At 40.4% G+C, this 15054-nt stretch overlaps 1 protein-coding gene across 3 annotated transcripts in view; it reads right to left on the bottom strand.

Annotated features, from left to right (window-relative positions):
• LOC114560050 (spondin-1) overlaps window positions 1-15054 on the bottom strand; it is a 290808-nt gene that overhangs the window by 54993 nt on the left and 220761 nt on the right. For all 3 annotated transcript variants that reach the window (XM_028585198.1, XM_028585200.1, XM_028585201.1), the window contains exon 11: window positions 5897-6079. In XM_028585198.1, the coding sequence (XP_028440999.1) occupies window positions 5897-6079 (183 nt within the window). The remainder of the gene's footprint in view (window positions 1-5896; window positions 6080-15054) is intronic.

Here is a 15054-nt window from a genome sequence, read left to right as displayed (position 1 = left end):
GAACGATGTGGGGACGGGGTAACGTTAAATCGTAGTTAGCATGCTAACGTTAGTTAACTAACACCGGCTGCCTGGCTTGCTGGTTTCGCCGTGCTTTCATGCTGTATCGCTTACAGAGAAGGAGCTGAACAGTGGGCTGGGTCTAACGTCAGCGGTCCGCTCTTCCGCTGCTGCTGGGTCTAACGTTAGTTAATGTATTTGTTTCAAATCGGTAAAGCAAAATCTGTAACATAAACGGAATGAGTGGCACATAATAACGTATATAATGCTTCATCCACACAAAGCACATTGCTATCGCCACGAGTGACTTCTGTTTTCAGCTTGTTTTCTGTGAACGATGTGGCGAGGAGGTAACGTTAAGGTGGAGTTAGCAAGCTAACACCGGCTAGCTTGCCGTGCTTTCATGCTGCTTCGCTTTCGGAGAATGCGCTGAACAGCGGGCTGGGTCTAACGTTAGCGGCCCGCCGACCCGCTGCCCGGGATTGTGGGGTAAAATATGTATTTGTTTCAATTCTGTAACATTGACGAAATGAGTGGCATTTTGTTTTATTTGAGTTTTAACTTGTCCAGTGGGGCAAGTAAATTTCTCTTCCACTTCTCCTACAAAAAATCCACTTGTCCCGGACAAGCGGACAAGCCTTAATGTCGAGCCCTGGTGTACTGTATGTGTGCCAATTTTCGTTTTTTGAGCATCCCAAATCCCTCAAAATGTGATTGTGCAGCAGAAAAACAATCTTTACAAAAACAATAGGTTCCTCCCACTTCCGTCCTCAGGCCCTAATAAGAATAATACCAAACTTAAATTTAAATTTCAACATTGTCGGTACATGTGCCCTAATAATCCTATTAGCTGACCGATGTCCGACTTTAGGCCCTAATAAAAGTCTCTTAAATTGTCTCAATGCTGAAGGTGCCATTTTCAAAAGGCTCTTCCTCAGAAACTGCTTTAACTCTCTTTTAACAAGGCAAGTTGCATGAGGGACAGTCCTATTTACAGAATGAGCTTGAGGTAGTAAAAGTCAATATGTATGACCCCGGGTTGTTTCATCTGAAAAGTGATCTGCAGCTTCTCTGGCTTAACAAGGCTCCACTCTGTTGTAATTTATCACTATAAGCCAGCATGGTGCTTCAAGATCTCCCTATTCTTCACTTACAGAGAGTCTAATTTCCCTTTAAAGGGGTGATAGAATGCAAACCCGATTTTACCTTGTCATAGTTGAAAAACGGTTTGGTGGATGAATAGGACATATATAGAACTTCAAAATCCCATTGACACCTCTTTCCTCTGCAAATCTCACAATTTGAAACTGCCTCTGAAAACGGGCGAATCTGAATAAAGCTAAAAGTTGAAGTCAACTTCTCAACTCCTCCTTATTTGGTTCTACCTTCTAACTTTGTAATGCCCAAAATTTACATAGGCCACTAACTGATCTGATGTCAGTTAGTCTTCTAAATCTAGGTTGCGCAAATCTCAGAAATTTAATAAATTTTGTATCTGCTGTTGCACTACTAAATTCACTTCTGAGACTTTTTTATGCAATAAATCAACTATATAAAGCTCAAATATGGGCCGTTTTACAAAAATCGATGGCTAATTGCAAATTCAGTAAGACTGTTTTGGAGTTCAGGAGCTCCACAGTTTGCTGTTGACAGCGTGCCCGGATCGTTGGCTTTCTGCCTGGACTGTCAGACCAGGCAGAAAGTTCACAAATATTCATTAACTTGAAATGGGACACCGTTGTTAGCTTTATAAAACATTTAGTTAGATGTTGTATAAGTGGCATGACGAAATTCAAACTGTAAATATACTCGAATTACGACCAAAAATGAAGCTAACTAGCCGCAATCTGTACACATAGGATTGAAGGGACAGTCGCAGCTAACAAAACCCTTACAGTTCACAAATATTCATTAACTTGAAATCGGACACCGTTGTTAGCTTTATAAAACATTTAGTTAGATGTTGTATAAGTGGCGTGATGAATTTCTAACTGTAAATATACTCGAATTACAACCAAAAATGAAGCTAACTATCCGTGATTTGTAGCTACACATATATAGGATTGAAGTGACAGTCGCAGCTAACGAAACACTAGCTAAACTTCACAAATATTAATTAACTTGAAATCAGACACCGTTGTTAGCTTTATAAGACATTTAGGTATATGTTGTATAGCTAAGTGGCGTGACATTGTGTGTAACGTGGTAAGAAATTGCTGGTGTAACAAGCTTGCTGACCACGCTCTCACTCTCACACAACGGGCCATTTAGCTAGCAGGAAGAGGGGAGTTACAGGCACTGGAGCTCTGTCAGGGCTGCCAGCCGTAACGGAGCTCACAGCAGGCCGGGGTCTGTGAAGGAAGGCAGGCCGGGCCGCGAGGCAGCAGCACCGCCGCTGAAGTCCGACACTTACCATACGTCTTACCATATTTGCAATTAGCCATTAGCCAATTTTCGTAAAACGGCCCATATTTGAGCTTTATATAGTTGATTTCTAACATAAAAAAGTCTCAGAAGTGAATTTGGTAATGAAACATTGCAGTGTCTGGAATAGGAGATTCTGTCGCTTCTCTAATGTGTGTGAATTGGCAATTCGCTCAACCAATCAGCGCGCAACTCATCTAAATATTCACGAGCATACCATATTTGGAAGAAAAGCTCTTGTTACAAATAGGGCCAAAACACAGGGATGCATAAGGGCCAATAAAATATCAACCAGGCGATTTTCAGCCCAACCAATGTTACATACCCCATTAGGAGACCATAAGGAACAGTGTGAAATACTCTATATAATAATTCTATCACCCCTTGAAGTATTTATTTTGTAGACGATTTACATCTCTTTTACGTAAATGTGACTCCTGTATAAGCACCACATCTATGTTCTTCCTTCGTAAATAGTCCAGGAATTTAGCTTGTTTGATCGGCCCGTTTAGCCCCCTGATGTTAACTGAAAGGATTGCAAGCTCAGCGATCTTCAATAATTACATGCATACATGTCTGGAGTACCATACCCAAATTCACTGATAAATTTGTAGCAAAGGGTGAACTGTTAGCTCTGAGCAGAGGGTGGTAAAAACATAAAAAATAAAATAAATACCCTAACCCTCTGAGACCGCAGACCACAACCCCTATCTGCAAGATACGTGGCCACATCAAATGCAGCTCGCGCAAACTCCAGCCCACAATTACCCCTCCTGTCTAAAGTCACAGGTACGTTGAAACAGTCTGGTTAAATGATCCTTTAAAGCTTGGCTCCAAAACTTACATACAGTGTCCTCGAGATAAATTTAGCACGGTAGCCCAGACACCACTAGCCCACAGCCACTGGGTCTGCCAGCCTTGGCCCCGCCACCGGCTCCAGCACCAGACACGAAGTCCCGTTGCCGTCCTCTGGTTTTGTTGTTGTCAACAGACCACGGGGCGGAGCGTCCCGTGTTGATGTCGTGTCATCCTCCACATCCAGCTCCCGACAGACCTTCACTGCATCTGTGGCTGCAGTGAAGGTGAACTCTCTCCCTCCGTGGGTCACTCTCAGGGTGGCTGGGTGGATGAGCAGATCCAGGGTGCTCCTAGCATGTATCTCGTGTTGTGCTTCTTCAAGCTCCCGATGCCGCTGGGTGAATGCGCCGGTCAGGTTGCATCAGATCACACACTGTAGTTCCCTTTGTCTCAAGCTCTGCCCTGATTTGTTGCAGCGAGGCATTCATTTTCATTAGCGGTCCCTTTATTGTGTTGTAAACCACTGATTCAAGCACACTCAGTTGCTTTTCCAAGACCTGAGCGATCAAGTCCTCCATGTTCTGGAATGCGCTAGCATCGGTCGCTATGTTAGCCACCGCTCTATTAGCCGCCGCCATGTTTGCAGATTTTTGTGTCCGAGTCTGTAGCTTACACGACAACAGGGCCTGTTTTCTCGCACTTGCTGGCAGTTCACTGAGTCACTGTGATAGCAGATAAAACGATTTGGCATTGAAGAAAAAGGAATAGACCTGGTTATTCAATGAAATGCAGAGGTGAGAGCCCTAGTTTTCTGCGACCATCTGGTCATGTGAACTCCATGGTCATTTATTAAACTAGTTTCTTGTTTAATTCCTGAGTGTGAGTGTTGAGCTTGGTCATCGTGTTACAAAAGAAGTCTTAACAAAGATTTTTACATCACATGATGTGTTAGGAATGTAATTTGGTGTGCGATGGCACTTCTTAAGACATGTCTTATCCTTCATGATATCTTAATGACAAATCAAAATGGTACCACTTCACTTGAGGTCAAAGAATGCATTTGTTACTCTGTCATAATGTTGTCATGACAGCCAGTCTTATCCGTCATGATATTTTAATGACAAATCAAAATGGTACCACTTTAATTGACGTCAAAATATTTATTAGTTACACTGTCATAATGTCATGAATGCAAGTCTTATCCATGATATCTTATTGACAAATAAAAATGGTACCACTTTACTTGAGGTCTAATAATCTATCCATTACACTCAAGAACCATTACAGTCATAATTATGTCATGACAGCCAGTTTTGTGAAATATCCTGTCACACATCTATCTGACCAAGTGCTAGAATTGGTCCCTAACCTTGCACATCTAATTATAATAATCATTATGTCAACAAAAAGAGGTGGATTTTATGTCAGGTTGTCATGTGAGGTTCCAGGAGCTAGTCGAATGCAGAAAGGCAGAACCTAAGACTTAACATCAGGCCCTCGAAGCCAAACCTCAGTGACCCTGCCAGATTGGTATCTGGGAGTGTGCGTCCCTGAGGTATATGATGGCAAACCAATCACCTGCTGTGATGGTTTGGACCCTCAACATCTTGCATCTCAGTGGGTGAAGGTACTTGCTTGAGACCCCAGAGATTCAGAATAGTCCCACTTGTGGACCAAGAAATAGCGGAAGAAATGCTCAGCCTGCAGATCCCCAGAGTCCACCTCCTGTGTGGCTTTCAGCCAAGTGTGTGGCTATCCCTGCCGCAGTAACTCTATGTAACGAGGGTCATCAACAGCTTCAGGTAAAGGTAGGAGACCTCGTCTTTCATTACGTGATTTATGCGGCTTATTGCACACCTTAATACTTGGGTCATCGCACAAATTATTACGCGGCTTATTGCGTGCTTTGTGTGGTTTATTATGCAGCTTATCATGGGGCTTATTGTGCAACTTGATACTCGTCCTATTGTGCAAATAATTGTGCAGTTTATTAGTCACCTTATTGTGAAGCTTATTGCGTGGATTATTGCGTGGATTATTGCACAAATTATGACGCAGTTTATTGTGTGTCTTATTGTGTTATGTCTTATTGTACAGAGTTTCTCACCCCCTTAGAGCCCCGGCACGCCTGGAAAGGCCACCAGAACTCTTCTGTGCATGGCTGCTATTAGGTCAGCTTCGGTACTGGGCTGTACCTGGGCGGGTTCACAGAGCATGTCATGCAAGGCGTACAGTATCCCTCTCTGACTCTTCATACAAGTGAGGAAATGCAGACCATGAATCCTGAGAGGGGCCCGGAGACCAGCTCTCTTTTCACACAAGTGGATGTTGTGTGAATCTTCCTTTCAACTGCTCACATGTCTCCTGTTCTCACAGTGGAAATCAATGAATCAGTGAACACGTGCACACCTGGGCCTATTATATCTGGGCATGGGCCATGTAGCAGTGTGTCTTAAAGTGATATCCACGTCAACTGCCCCCAGTGGGTCAATCACATTTGGAATATGTAACTGTGTGGAGGGTGTCTCAATATGATACGAACAAATAGTACAACCGGCTTACTTTCTCTCTCGATCAATCATTTTTTTCATCATTTTGATCACTTTAGTTTCTTTCACTCTCCAACCTTACTTCTCATACGTCCATTGTACAGTGTATCTGTGTATGTTGTTACCCTCCATACTGCATCCCAGTCCCATGCAGGGCTGAAAATCTTGAGTGTGGGGACACGGCACGCTGAGATCCAACTGGGCCTTCAACATCCTCTGCCTCATCCTGCGGCCTTTTTCACACGTAACGCTGCTACAGGCTGACCAGGGAGACCAGCCTGAGTAGATACATGTCTCTGGTGTGTCATCTAAGAGAGAAACACATAGAGATGCTTAGTGAATGCAGGACATACCAAAGAAAAAGAGGCATTTTAATATTTTCTTTAAAATCTTTTGCTCATTAAGTGATTGACTGGGCTCACATGGTTAGCATTATCAGTTAAAAATGCTTTAATAACTTTTTTTTCTATTTCATTCCACTACAGAAGCTGAACTGAATTTAACAGTACGAGGAATGGGTTAGGGGCGGGGGACTGGGCTGGGGACTGGGGATTTGTGATTGTCTGCCAAATTAACAGTGGTAGCAGAGATACATGAAGTAGCAGAGGTACTGGCTTCAATTAATGCTCTCTCGAGGTACAGAGGCAGAGAAAATGAAAGGAATCAGAATGTCAAAAAGAGCCATTGAACACCACAGCAGCAATAAAAGCCACTCCACATCACAATGACCAGGTACTAAGTCTTAACCCAGCTGATGTCCAAAATCTGAGGAAAATCAAACCACGGAAAGCTGCAGTGGCCTCATGTATAAAATACTGCGTAGCTTATAGTTAAAGATGGCGTAAGCACAAAACTTGAAAATTACGTACCCACAGAAATATTCACAATAATAAAATGGGGCATACGCTAGAGTTTAGATTCTCTGGTCGAGCCCGAGCCCAAACTTGACAGGCCGATATTTCCTGCCACTATCCTCGGGCCGGGCCGGACCCTTGATCAAGCATTTGTGTTTTTTTAACCATTACTTTATTAGCCTAATTGGGTAGGGAGAAAGCTATGCCTATCCAGGTTCCTTCCGTAGCTCTGGGTATATGTCCTGCACTGACTTGAGTGTGAAGTAAACTGTGCTAAATCGTGTCTCCCCCATCTGTAGCACTGTCTTCCATAATTGCGCAACCAGGCCAGACTGTTTCAGATATCTCACGAGTTCTGAGATATGGTCTCTCCTATATCCGGCACGTTGTCGGCCAGTGCATCGGCATGCAGACCATGGCAAAGGACAGTATTAATTATGTGATCGAGAAAAGACAGTCTCCTATATGGTGCCAGGGCTTTGATTATATTGCTGCCTTGATCTGTTACCCACACTATTTGGCTGAGGGAGCTAGTGTCAAGGTCACAAAAAACACACAAAACATTTTCTAAATAACATAAGTGTATCATTAAAAGAACTGGTTAAACCGCATATGCCACGTCTCCTGCTTTTTCAGATTCTGTTTGTGACATCCATACTAGGGGTGTGCCAAAAAATCGATTCACAGAAGAATCTAGATTCTCATTTGCAACGATTCAGAATCGATCTGGAATGTCCAAGAATCGATTTAATAAATAAATAAAATAAGCTGGCTGTTCCCTCCATTTTTGTAACTAGCCTATACGGGACGTCCGGACGTCACCACGCAGCCGGTTTTTGAACGTGAGCGGCAAATCACTAAAACAAAGAGGAAGCAAATATAGATGACAGGGAGATCCAACCAGCCCCGTCTTCACTTAAAGCTAAAGTTTGGCGTCATTTCGGTTTTTACCGAATGCCTGGAAGCGCTGCGCTAGACATGACACACACAGTGTGCAAGCTTTGCAAAACGAAGACCAAGTACTTTGGCAGCACAACAAATGCGCGGGCTCATATTACTAGGCATCACCACCGGAGCAGAGTCAGCCGCCAGCTGCAGACCAACGCACACTGCAGTGCTTCACGAAACTTCCTGCCAACTCCGAGAGGGCAAAAAAAATAACTCGGTCTATCGCCTACTTCATCGCCAAAGACCTAAGGCCTTAGTGTGGTGGAGAACGAGTGGTTCGTCTGCATGTTACAGACAGTGGAGCCGAGGTACGCACTAGCGTTGCAGCTGAGAGAGTTTTCTCCACCGCTGGAGATATAGTAGAGCTTAGATCAGGCCCAAAAAATCAAGCTTGACCCAGCCCGAGCCCGTGCACGTTGTGTCCGAGCCCGGCCCGGCCCGACACATTAACTGGAATTATGAGCCCGAGCCCGATTTCAACCCGACACTTTTTTAATCCGTGGGCCGTCATAAATGACGTTCTCAACTACAATTCAGAGTTGTTTGAACTGCAGAAATCTGTTTAAAATTATCTTAATGAATAATGCAACAGGAGCGAAGCATGTAAACTGCGCTGTTTGTTTATTCAGAATGGAACGGATCGCAAATGGATCTGAATGAAGAAACGTAAAAAAAACTCAACGTAGGCTATTTCTCTGGGAGGGCTTGCCTCGCCGTCAGGGGTAGCCTATGCTTGGAAAAGTAACAAAAGAGGACGTTGAAGGCTGACTTTCATCTTTTCTGCCATGGCGAGCCATCTTCATGTGTCTCTTCATCATCCACTTCTACGTTTTATTTGCTGTCATAGGCGAACAGCGGCCGCACTTAATGCACTCAACAAAGCTGACACATATGTTGTCACTTCCCACAACTTGTTTAAAATGGTTCCATACCTCCGACTTTCCTCCAAACTTGCTTAAAGGTATTTCTCCTGTTTTTCTTTTTTTCTTTACATCCTCAAGCTCCATGTTGCACTTAAGCTCCACAATACAGCCCGCAGCCCCGGTGTGATGTGTGCGAGAGGAGGAGACTCCGCACAAGACACATGTTGCATTTTGTAACTGTAGTCCACCTTGTGTAACTTTTTGGACACATTTGTTACTTTGGCCTAAATATAGCCTATATAGATAGCCTACTAGTTCTGATTATGGCATAGCTTTCTCCCCACCCAATTAGGCTAAAGTAATGATTAAAAAAAACACAAATGCTTGATCAAGGGCCCGGCCCGGCCCGAGGATAGTGGCGGAAAATAACGGCGCAGCCAGGCCCGGCCCAGCTCGGGCTCGGGCAGAGAACCTAAACTCTAAGATATAGTGACAGCACAACGAAGCAGTCTCACTCCTGTACATGTTGATCAGCTTCTTTTCTTGCAAAAGAACCTGAATGTTGCATCTGCAAATGGACAGTAACCTTGGACACAGTTCATTTCCAGTTTTTTTTCATGATTTGTTGAAAATCATATAATCAGTTGCACAGTTTACAGTTTTATTGTTGCAAGAGACACGGTCATGAACATTTCAGAGACAGGTAGGGGTACTATTTTTCATTTTGAAAGAAGCACTTTATTTTCGTAACTTGTTATTCTTTAAGTTACTGAGTCTGACTGAGAAATATAGATTTTTTTTGTCTTCACCGGTTGTGTTACATGATATTTGTGGTAAACTGCAACTTTCCTGGTAAATGCATCTATTTTCATCCATTTTGTATTATGAAGAAGCACTTTATTTTTGTTCCAACTCATTTTATAGCTAGCTACTAATGAGTAGCAATTGAGAACCAGACAATGTTTTTGATAAAAGGCACTTCCCTGAGAATTGAACTTAAAATGTGAAAAAGACTTTAATGTCTCAGTTTGTCATTCTGTATAGCAAAGCAGATGAGAGTAGATCATGATCAGAAACCCGATTGGAAATCATTATGGATAAAATCGAATCGTTTTGAATCGAAAATCTTTTTGAATCGAAAATCGATTTTGAATCGAATCGTGGCCTCAAGAATCGGAATCGAATTGAATCGTGAGATGGTAAAAGATTCCCACCCCTAATCCATAAGGCCCTGACAGTTTCCAGGGTGTGTGCTCAAGGGATGCACTGACCCCTCAGACTCATGTTCTAACAGACAAGTTTGGACTCATGTTCTAACAGACATATCATTCCTTTTGGCATCATTCACTTTATCAGAAAGGAGGGGGGAAACTGCAGGAGCCATCTAAAGACATTGGCATTGGTGTGGAAGTGTTGAATGAACTGACCTCGCCTCAGCTTGTGCCCTACTACTAGTTTTGAAATATGTACTAAACCTAGTTTACACAAAACCCCTTCATTTGTAGGAGCAGGTGTTTTTCTCCAAACATGCTTCTGTCTATTAGCAGGGATAGGTTTTAGTGTTGACATGTTTTAAAGAACATTACAAGAGCGCACTTTGTAGAGCAAATCCTTTTTTAGTTTAGAGCTCATAAGAAGCACTCACTGTGGTGTTTATGTAAGATTTGTGTTATATCTGTTTAAAACTTTTTTTTAAAGGGTAACTTCAGTTTTTTTCAAACTGGACCCTATTTTCCTATGTTTTTGTGTCTAAGTGACTGATGGGAACAACCATGTTTGAAATTGGTCCAGTAATATTGAACTAATTTCAAAGATTATTATATCCAGTAATATTGGACCTAACTTCCGGTGACATCATGGACGAAGTGGCAGCATAGAGGTAGAGCTCTCTTTCACAACGTAGAAAAAGAAGTGCCAAATATAGTTATTAGATGCTAATATGCAAGAAATAACTCCCCTGCAGAATGAGCTCAAGACAGAGGACTCAAAGTACCTCAAAAGAGAAGGACAAATGGACCACAACGACCCATGCTAATGCTAGCATTAGCACCGTGGGCAACATTTGCCAATCCGACATGGACTTAACACTACTAGAAGAGTTGAGGAAACCAAGACGGCCATTACCACATTAAGATATCTCTCTAGTGAATGGAGCAGGCTGTCACGGATATAAAAGAAAAGATGGGTGAGCACGAAGAGAGAATTGAAAACATTGAGGAGAGACTAAATGCCATGGAAGATATGGCGATGCGCCACCAGAGAGCATTACGGTACCTGATGCATCGGGACACGGACCTGACGGTGAGATGCGAAGACCTCCAAAACAGACTGAGACAGAACCAAATAAGAATCTTCCAAATCCAAGAAGGAAGTAAAGGAAAAGATATGGTTGGATTTGTGAAAGATGTGCTCCAGAAGGTACTCAAACTACCGCCTGAAATAGATGTTAAAATCGAAAGAGCCAACTGCTCACTTGTGCCCAAACCTAAGGACTATGAAGCCTCCCCCAGGTCGATAACAGTAAGGTGTCTGGAGGCAGCATTGAATGAAACGATCATAAAGCAAGCACAAGTGCCCTCCTGTTTTGTGTTCTATATCTTTGTGTTTTCTCTGACATATGTTTCGGACCAAGGTTTACTATTGTTTACACAATACTTATTTTTTACCTACTTGTTCGAGCAAGTAAAGAGATTCGTTAACTACAATGTGGAGGAGTAGAGGAATCAACAACCCAATTAAAAGAAAAACAATTCTTGGGCAACTAAAGAAATAACAATGCTCTATAGCCCTAATTCAGGAAACACATCTATCCGAGATTTAACATTTAAAACTAAAACGTGAATGGGTAGACCAAGTCTATAGTGCATCATGTAGAAAGAAAAAAAAAGAAGGTTAGCTATCCTATTTAGTAGATCTGTGCATTAAAATAATGAAATCGCTATCCAAAATTATGAAGGCCGATATGTCCTGGTCATTGGAACAATTGGAGATATCATAAAAACGACTAAATTCTTACGCACCGAAGGCAGACTGCCCTTATTTTTTTAAGGAATGGCAGCTCTGGTGGCAGATAAAGGAAAAAGGATTTTAATTGTTTATTAAATGCTAAATTAGATAGATTACCTATAGTAACAAGACCACAATCTAAAATGTCCAGGGGCTTATCAGGTATGATGAAGGAGTTGGGTTTAGTAGATGCTTGGAGGCATCTACATCCCAATGAGAGAGACTTTACATTTATGTCTTCTCAAGGATAGACATTTTTGTATCTCTAAAAAAGATGTAAATCGAGTTAAGGAAATCACAATAGAACCAATTACTATCTCGGACCACGGTCCTGTTACTTTGAAATTTGCGATAGGAGTAGACAATCATTTTAGATATTGGAGGATCAATGTCTCATTATTGGCTGATATGTGCATTAAACAAGAGATGCAGACAGATCTATCGGAGTACTTTGCCATAAATGATGTTTGAGATGTCTCTACTTTGGTACTATGGGACGCAGGTATAGCCACATTGAGACGGAAGATTATTTCTATAGTACGGTGGCCGCCCTGCAACTTAAGAAAACACATGCAAATAGACAAAACACAAGCAAATTAAGAAAACGGTAAAACTTTACTTTACAATAAGGGTAGATTAATTAGCATTAGTTAATGCATTAATAAGCATTAACTAACCGTTATTAAGGGTTGAATAAATTGTCTAATAAACATTTATTAATAATGCTCATGTTAACTAAGGTATTAATTGATGCATTATTTACCATTAGTTGATGCCTTAACTAACTGTTAATCACAGTTAACTAAGGTGTCTATTTTACCATTAGTAAATGCAGTAATAAGCCCTCACTAACTATTAAAAACAGTTAAGGTGTCTGTTATATCATTAGTAAATGGAATAATAAGCCTTGAATAACTGTTAATAACAGTTAAATAATGTGTCTATTTAACCATCAGTTAATGCAGTAACAAGCCTTGACTAACTGTTAATAACAGTTAACTAAGGTGTATATTTTAACATTAGGTAATGTGCTATAAAGCCTGAACTGGAAATAAAAGCTAACTAAAGTGTCTAAGTAAACCCTTAGTTGATGTTGATGAAGGTATTTCCTAATATTACTAGGTGGTTGATAAAGATGTTTGATGGTAGACTTATTGTAAAGTAGAGAACATATGCACCTTCACTAACACTTAATTAATGTGTAACAATACTGAATAAGCCTTAATAAACCATCAATAAACATTTATTAATGCTCTTTGGTAGACTTATTGTAAAGTAGAGAACATATGCACCTTAACTAACAATTAATGTGTAACAATACTGAATAAGCCTTAATAAACCATCACTAAACAGTTTTTAATGCTCTTTGGTAGACTTATTGTAAAGTAGAGAACATATGCACCGTAACTAATACTTAATTAATGTGTAACAATACTGAATAAGCCTTACCTAACCATCAATAAACATTTATTAATGCTCTTTGGTAGACTTATTGTAAAGTAGAGAACATATGCACCTTAAATAACACTTAATTAATGTGTAACAATACTGAATAAGCCTTAATAAACCATCAATAAACAGTTATTAATGCTCTTTGGTAGACTTATTGTAAAGTAGAGAACATATACACCTTAACTAATACTTAATTAATGTGTAACAATACTGAATAAGCCTTACCTAACTATCAATAAACAATTATTAATGCTCTTTGGTAGACTTATTGTGAAGTAGAGAACATATGCACCTTAACTAACACTTAATTTAGTATTTAACAATACTGAACAAGCCTGACTAAACCATAAGTAAACAGTTAGTAATGCTCTTGGGTAGACTTATTGTAAAGTAGAGAACATATACACCTTAAATAACACTTAATTAATGTATAACAATACTGAACAAGCCTTACTAAACCATAACTAAACAGTTATGAATGCTCTTTGATAGACTTATTGTAAAGTTAAGAACATATGCACCTTAGCTTACACTTGATAAATGCATAAGAGTGCTGAATAAGCATTACTAAACAATGATTCATAGTTTATTAATACTCTTTGACTTAAACGTTCACACAGCTTTAAAACATTAGTGAAACATTGTCAATGTGAAATCAAATCTTCATGACAACCTTCTGTTATGCACACATATTCAAAATGTAAACAAGGTTTTCATTTGATTCTAAGTCAGTCTAAGCAGAAATTGTCCCTCTCTCGTCATCTTCGCTGTCATGTCTTCTGGATAGTTTTCCTCTCTTGAAACCTAACAAACCAAGTGGGATATATTAATTTCTTTTAAATGCATGCAAAAGCTACGGATGCAAGAATTGATTGTTCACTATCAACATCAGATCTTTACACATATTGTACAAATGACAACAAAACATGATAGGGCAGCCTTAATGGTACACACTCTACCTAGTGAGTGGTGAGCTACCTTGACGATCATGATTATCCATTATCTTTTTTTTTTTTTTTACTTTTTGAAACATTTCAGATAAGTTAAAAAAAAAAAGCATTTGAATGCATCTGCCAATACATTTGCCAATTTTTTTAAAATAAAAAATAATGTAGCAGAGTTTTTTTTATGGACAGACTCTGCAACCTGAGGAAAAAAAGTGGCCACAGATCACCTTCCTCATTAACCCTTTCACTGCTGAATCACATTGTTTGAAAGCCCCTCTAGTGACAAATGAATGAAAGAGTCGCTTCGAGTGGCCACAACAGAGTACAACCAGACCTAAAAAGGATTGTGGATAACAAAGACTGTCAGGTTTCCCACTGAGTCATTCTAAGTAAGAAAAAAAACCTATGAAAACTGCTATGTATTATGACTGTCATTAGATCTGGAAGTCACTGTTGCTGTTGTAATGTGGACGTGCAACTGGTTGGCCACCCCTGTTATGAACCATAAATAATCATTATCATAGTGTAGCCTCCCTGGCTGAAAGATGGTCTTCATGGTTGGACAGTTTATTCACTTTCTATGCAGAAATCAACCTAAATAAAAAGCCTAGTACAATATTAAAATGATTCTCCTTTGAACCTTCTGTCACATCCAATATACCTTAGTAATTGTATTTCTATCTCTCAAGTTAGCTACACCGTTTCATGTAGCTAAAGAGGCTCATTAGCCTTGTAATTAACTGCAGGCTAAAATATGTTGACCTGCTAGCTTTACTTGCACATACTCATCTCCAAGTCCGTAAAACTCTTAAACGGCATATCATAAAGTGACTGACAATACAAACAATATTAGAGTAAACACTGACAAACCTTGTTCCTTTATCAGCCAGATGATGAACGAGATAAGCATACACCATGCTTTCTTTTGCAGAGTATCAGCAGCACATGTTGCCCATGGCCTCAGCCCGCTTATAATACTTCCGGTTTCAATCTTTTCAAAATAAAAGCGCTAGCTAGCAAGTTAGCTAGCTTTAGGTAACCAAAATGACACTGTTCTCTGGCAGATGTTTCTGCAATTAACTTATGTTAGAGCTAACATAACAGCCAAGCTAGCTCTAAGTGACCCACATATTAGTTTGTTTCACTCATTTAATAATCTATAGCAATTTTCAGCGTTAGCGTTTTTATTTTGAAAAGATCGAAACCGTAAGTA

This window comes from Perca flavescens, chromosome 8 (genome assembly GCF_004354835.1).
Source record: "Perca flavescens isolate YP-PL-M2 chromosome 8, PFLA_1.0, whole genome shotgun sequence".
NCBI lineage: Eukaryota > Metazoa > Chordata > Actinopteri > Perciformes > Percidae > Perca > Perca flavescens.
The sequence above is the reverse complement of the archived record's forward strand: the minus strand, read 5'-3'. Positions and strand labels throughout refer to the sequence as shown.